Source organism: Alligator mississippiensis, chromosome 16, assembly GCF_030867095.1.
Source record: "Alligator mississippiensis isolate rAllMis1 chromosome 16, rAllMis1, whole genome shotgun sequence".
NCBI lineage: Eukaryota > Metazoa > Chordata > Crocodylia > Alligatoridae > Alligator > Alligator mississippiensis.
Window position 1 is genome coordinate 14,944,167 of NC_081839.1, and position 7,039 is coordinate 14,951,205.

The window sequence follows — 7,039 nt, forward strand, 5'->3', positions numbered from 1 at the left end:
TGTGCACTAAATGAAACAGTTTTCTGGCTCGGAGATCATTGACTACAGACAGTAGCACGATGTATACACACAGGGCTGTACATTTAGGTTGAAAGGAAACCATTTGATTTGCTTCCTTAATGCATCATTTCCATGTGTGGTTTTCTACAGCTTGCATGTGTTGGGTTCTTTATTCAAAAAAAAGGTCAAGGCAAATTCCTTTCCATTCAGCTGAGACAACCCCTTTACCTCCTCATGCACCAAGAGCAGGGGTTGAACTTTGCCTTTTGGCAGCAGAGGAGATTGCTGCTCCCTGAGCTCACAGATACCTGTCTGCTAGCAATGGGAGACAGCTGTTTTCCAAAGAGGTGCGTGTGTGGGGAGGGGGGACACTGGGATGTTGGGTTGCTGGGTGCCAGAGGTGAGCAGAAAGAAGCCTGCTCAGCCTGGCTTTCTCCCCTCCCTTTTAATCTTCCCTCTCTTCACTGGCTCTGAAAGAGGGCTGGTAAATCCAGGGCAGGGCCTGATACTGCTGCTGATTTGATGGTGATGATAGTTTGACCTTGCAATGGTCAGGGATTGATGGTAGACTCAAGATACCCAGCAGGTTTAGGGCTTGCCAAACACTGCAAGTGCAATGCCTACAATCCAGTAGCCCTCTGTGAAGGTGAAGCTGTTCTGTGGGGAATGCTCTGGATTTATACAGTGCTTTCCCCAGTAGGGTCTTTGACCATAAGTATGGCTTTAGGCATGACAAGAGTACAAATAAGTAGTAAAGGTTAGCACGGGCATGCAAAACCTCAAACAACTGGTGGCCAGGATCCCAGGGACAGTACATTTAAAGCAAAAAGGAATCGGGGAATTTGGTTGTACCTTTGAGGGGATATTAAGGGCCCGAGGATATGTCATCCCTGTGTGAGGAAGGTTAAGAATCACGTCAACGGACTGGCTTGGCTAAACAGCAAATGCTTTTGTGACTTGAAACTTAACAAGGAATCTCTCAAAATGTGGAAGCGTAGCTACAATACTACAGATGGCAATAAAGGAAAAACCCGGGCAGACCAAGGCACTGTAATACAGCTACTACGAGACCCACAAGCACCCTTTGAAGTTAGATGTCAAGGACCAAAGGAAGTGTAGGTCCATTACCGATTGGGGAAAGGGAATTAAAATTGCTCAATGTGGAAAAGGCAACGTGTTTAATGACTTCTTATCTCAGTCCGCATAAAATGTGTCCTAGAGGTATCAGGACACACCTGATAAGAAGTTGCGTTCATGTTCTGTTCTTGAGCCTGAAGCAATCCAAATCTATAAAACAGGATTCTGGCATGGCGCTATTCTGGCTTTTATAATGTTGGGTTCCAAAATGAGGAACGTAACTATATCCAGGGGATTTTAACTTAATTCTTCTCCTTAACAAATGGATGTTTTTCTCTGGTGTTCTTTAAAACAAAATGTCCTCATTTGAGATGTCAAAACAAATGCATGATGGGGTTGAGGGAAATTCTATCCTAACCCATAAGTCGGAAAAAAGTCGATATTGTCCTCTGTAGAATGAAAAGGAGAGTTATAATGAACTTGATGTGAGAGGGGCTGAAAGGGAGGAACACAACATGCCACTGTTCAGGTCCAGAAAGCCGACAGATAGAACAGGGGCTGGCTACCTGTGGAGAATTTCATCCTGGGCCAGAAACAGATCCTAGACCCAGTTTGACTGTGTGACTTCCAGTACACAGATTCTGGATAGGGGAATGTCTGTGCTTTCTGCTTCTCTTCGTGTCTGTTCTTCATATTACAGAATCGGACCAAGAATGTGCAGATGATGTTTCAGAATGGCTACTACAATCTGGCCATCACAGAGGAACCTGAGATTCAAGTGCTCAAACTCCCCTACGGTAAAAAAGGAGAAGGAGAACTGAGTATGTTCATTTTTTTACCAAAAGATATCAAGGATAACTCCACTGGCCTGGAACAGGTAAATCCTCTGATCTCTGAGGGTGTGTATAAAAGGCTTATATACGCTGCCTATGAATGCACTGATATCTTTGCTCATCTTCAATTACCTGGGCAGTACAGACAGAAGAAAAGGCAATAGTAAAGGTTCTTTATATTTTCTCCCATTTACTGTGGATTTTGAAGATGCCCGTTATTAGACCGAGAACATTCTATTTCATTTCCTTAGACAAAATATACATGGCAAATTGCTAATGAATAAAACTTTGGGGATTTAAAAAAAATTCAACAATGAATCCTGAAAATATGACTTTTTAGTGACAATCTAAAAAATGTTACTTTGGGAGTGCGGCAGGATTGAGCATCAATTGTGCTGGTTAGATATTTCCCACATTTCAAATACAATTTGATATCTTTATCTCAAAAGACACAGGAAAAGATTAAAATATATTTGGAAATGGTCCTACTTCCCATTCTTCATTTGATTATGAGCTGTGTTCTGGTAATCCATTTGTTTTTTGTAATTAAATAAGCATACTAAACATGAAATTGAAAACCAGATTCACTCCACTTGCACAAATTCAGCTCTTTGGTCTCTTTGTTTTTTCATCCTAAGTTTTCTATTCTCCTGTTTTTGCCCCTGTAGCTTGACAGCGCACTCACCTATAAAAAATTTGTAGAGTGGACCACAATGACGGAGATGCATAAACAAAACATGAATGTGTACCTGCCCCGATTCAAGATTCAGGAAAGCTATGACCTTGGGAAAACTCTGCAGGCTATGGGGATGCTCCATTTGTTTGACACTTCAAAGGCTGATTTATCAGGAATGAACGGAAACCGTGATCTGGCTGTGTCCAAAGCCATCCATAAATCTTACGTGGATGTTAATGAAGAGGGCACTGAAGCAGCTGCTGCTACAGGGGTTGAAATAATTTATACAAGTCCTGGGATGCCTTATGAGTTTAAGGCTGACCACCCCTTCCTCTACCTTATCAAAAACAATGTAACCAACAGCGTTCTCTTTTATGGCCAATGTACCTCTCCTTAACTGGAGGGCACTTTGAAACAATATAGGAAGACCTACAACCTTGTTGTAGTGAGGATAAAAGATAATATTTCTCAAGTTTTTTGAAATTTTGCAAATTTGAAATGAGAGATTTTTGAATGCAATGGCTTCGAAGAAAAGTCTCCGAATACAGTGGCCGCAACCATACGGCTCCAGTCTGGTGTGGACCGAGTGCCTTTAGCAGCACATTGGCAGTGGGGAGTTTTTCCTGAGCCCAAGCCAGGGTCAGGCATCTAGGAGCTGTGCCTGTGCCACTGCCACTGCTTCTCTCAGCCCCCTACCCTCTGGCTGGGGGGGAGAGTGCAGCTTCCCACTGGCTGAAAGCTTTGCCTATGCTACAACTGAGGGACGGTGGTGGCGATAAGTGGCAGAGGCCCGGGTGCAGCTAGAAACTGCCCAGCTCTTGCACAACCCCTTGCTGCCTGACCTTGACATGGGGGCAGGTGCAGGCACAGGCAGAGCTCTCCACCGCCAGTGGTTCTGCAGACTGAACCTGAATATGTTGCTGGCCCCTCTTCTATGATGTTATTGTCTTTTGCCTTTATATTGCTTAGAACTTATTGTCTTTATATTGGTTATTATAATGTAACCAAAGCAGCTATCTCCTAAATTTGAAATCATTTTGACTCCATTACGTGTTCTTGTTTCCACGTGTTTTAAACTGAGGAAAGTCTGAGTAAATCAGGTGGCCAAGTTGATGCCCCTGTTCATACAGAATGTGGCTGGAGACATTTCCCACAGTGAGTGAGCTGCAATCCTATTTTCTGGCTCCCTGGGGCCTTTCTTATAGAAAACCCAATGTTATGCCTTCCCTCACATCCTGGCATTACTCCTCCAATATAATCACATCAGCACTGCTTTAAAGAAGGGGTGCTTTCATGTACACTGAAAATTGGCAACAGAAGTAACTGGATAAACCCTCAGGTTTATGAAGTTTTGTAGTCACTCACCATATCGACAGCTACCCGGAGACCTTCTCCTTCACCGTCATCCCCGTCCCCACCCTGGCCTTTCCCTGAGCACAGGGAAGGGGGAGATACTGTTGCACAGGTAGCTGACCTTCTTGCTGTGCACATGAGTAAAATCTCCTCCTTCCTTCATCAATCAGGTAGAGATCTCGGGAAAATTCTACAAATGTGGCAAGCGTTCCCATCTCTCTGCCCAAACGCTGGGAAGCAGGATGCCGCCTTCAGAATAACCCAACTTTCTGTCTGAGGACACCTGGGCATAAAGGTGCCTAGACCTAGACAACAGGAACCAGAGGGTTGTCTCTGTAATCCTGCTCCTCCTTAGAGCCCAGGTGCCTGACTCAGGGTGCTATGTCTGGCACTAAAAGGAGCCTACCTCTGAGGGGAAGCTGCAGTCATGTCCACCTTTTGCATAAGCTTAGTGGTTAGAGCACTCTCTCAGGAAGTTGGAAACCTGAACTCGAGGTCCCCCTCAGACTGGAAAGATTGCACCCTCCATTTCCTACTTCCCACAACAGTGAGCTAAGCCCTGACCACCAAGCTGTAGGCAAGGCTGGGATGGGAGATTGGCGACACCCTCGACATCTCCCGAATGTGGCCAATGCGCAGAAAAGAATTCATGAATGACAGGATGGGAAGGGGTCACAGTGTAGAGAGCACTCATCAGAAGCCCAGTGTTGAGCACACGTCTTGCAGAATGGAGAGACAAAGGTTTTTGCCTGTTCCAAGGAGTGGTCGAGTATTATACACTGGAGATTCCCTGGATAACATGGAGGGAAAATAACTTGCGGAGCCTCCCTCCACCCTCGAACTTTTCTGGAGAGCTCCAGCCCAGCCCAGGTGGTATGCAGGGTTTGGGGCTGGACCGCGTGGCTCCGGGGCCGGGGTGGGGAGCGGGCTGGGGCTGCAGGCAGCTCATCCAGGAGGCAGGGTGGAGCTGGCTCCCCACATCTGTGCGCGCTCCCAGAGGGGTATGGGGGACACATACTCCCAGATTTGTGTGCAGGGTGGGGGCAGGTGAGAGTCGATGATTCGGACATAGACACAGCTTTATATATTTTTTCTACATACCTCAAGGTACCAGGTGGCTCGTGAACATCGGGATGGTGGGGCTGACGGAGCATCCCACGGGAGCGCAGGGGGGTCCCCAGCACGCTCAGCGGTGGACCCGGAAGTGGACAAGAAGCACTTTCGGTTCACTTCCAGGTCTGCCGCGGAGCGTGCAAGTGACCCCCCCTACCCCTGGCTTGACAACGAGTGCCTCCTGGGTTGGGGGGGCACCCGGGGTCTACTTGCAGCTGCTCACCGAACTGGGAGATGCGGGGGAGAGGGGTCCCCCACGTGCTTGGCGGCGGACCCGGAAATACTTCTGGTCCACTTCCAGGTCCGCCGCTGAGCACGCGGGCCACCCTCCCCCACGCTCCTGTGGGACGCCCCATCTGCCCCACCATCTCGGCGTTCACAAGCCGTGCCTGGTACCTCGAGCTATGTAGAAAAAACATTTAAAGCTGTGTCTATGGCTGAATCGCTGATTCTCCAAATCAGCACTGAATCTGCAGATTTGGATTCAGCCAAATCAAATCGGGACAATGATCCAAATCAACAAATCGAATCAGTGTCCCCTGAATCAGGCCGAATGCAAATCCAAATCAAATACGGCCTGCTTCGTACACCCCTAACAGCTAACCTCTGGGATGAAATCCTCAGGGCTCCTTTAAAACAAATCACCTAATTTTCCCAAGGGGTCTTTGTCCCCTCAGTGATTCAAGACCAGAAACAACCCTCTGCTTGGTGCTACCAGTCCATTCCTTTTTTTGGCACCCTCGCCTTTTGGGTCCTGAACCCCCCCAATTTCTTCTCTCTGGCTCCCGTACCTTCTGGCTTAACTCTGGGAGGGGACTTTCCCTCTTCAAGGGGACGGAGCGCACCCAAAGCAAGCGGCTCTTCTTCTTCTTTGCTTTAAAGAGAAAGCAGTGTGTACTGGTCAGCTACAATACACCGGGTGAACCCTTGGGCCCCAAACACCTGGCTACCTTGCAGGCAGTCTCTTTCAGGAAACATCCCTGCTGGCTTCTCACTTGTGCTCTCAGCTTCCTCCCCTGCTGCCTTTCTCTCTCAGTCTCCGTTTGCCTCTAGCATCTCCATTTTCAAAAGGGTCTTTTTTCACTGCCCTGCCCTTCTCTCAGGTGCCTCCCAGGCACAAGAAACAGCGAGGAGCAGGGATCCTAGTTTTCTCTGATTTACAAAACATCCCCAATTTTCAGTTTAAAAAAAGGAACTCCAAATCCACATTTTTCCGTCATTTAAATGAAACACCACTAATATAGAGATGTGTACACAGTGGTGTTGCATTTTAATCATGGAAAAATGTAGATTTGGAGTTACTTTTTTTTAGCTGAAAATTGGGATTTTTTTAAATCCGAGAAAATCAGGATCCCTGGTGGGAAGACTCTTACGTGCAGTTAGGTGGTGGCTGAAGTCCACTTGATGTGGCAGCATTGGCAAATGAGCTCCTTGTTGCTTGCAGGCCCGTTACCTACCGAACACCTAGGCGTATCTCTACAGCGCTGGTTCGAAACACAATTAATCCCTCTTTTCCCTGTGCACAAGCTACTTGGGGAAACTTGCATTTTGCCAGCTACAGCTGAGCACCAGTTCACCATTTCCCATCCCCCCCGCCACCTATTTGTCTCACACTTATTGTCCCCCATCCCTTCTGATCCTCGCTGCCACATATTCGCATATTCACAGACCTGCAGTTTGCATATTGACTTCTTTTCCACCATGGAGAACACAAAGCGCCAGCAGATTGTCCCTATGCCTGAAGAAGGGTGTTTGTGCCCGAAAGCTTGCAAAGAACAGTTTTTCCAACTATTTAGTTGGTCGAATCAAAGATCAAGCAGCGTCCTTCCATTCGCACCGCAGCTCAGACTTACCACAGGAAACACCAGCAGCTGGTCTGCGCCTCCATGCAAGCCCCAGGTAAGTACCTGGGGTTTACCCTTTCCCAGGGGGAGTCCATACTCACTGAGAGAGGGTTGGTACTCCTCAACCCCGTCGCCCGCAGGGT

The 7,039-nt window shown here is 47.4% G+C and overlaps 1 protein-coding gene across 1 annotated transcript; it reads left to right on the forward strand.

Moving 5' to 3' along the window:
- Nucleotides 1-479: 479 nt before the first annotated feature.
- On the forward strand, nt 480-3,632 carry LOC132246561 (leukocyte elastase inhibitor-like). Its single transcript, XM_059719773.1, has 2 exons — nt 480-1,954; nt 2,579-3,632. The coding sequence occupies exons 1-2, from the start codon at nt 1,799-1,801 to the stop codon at nt 2,981-2,983; spliced, it is 561 nt and encodes a 186-aa protein (XP_059575756.1). The 5' UTR covers nt 480-1,798; the 3' UTR covers nt 2,984-3,632.
- Nucleotides 3,633-7,039: the final 3,407 nt, after the last annotated feature.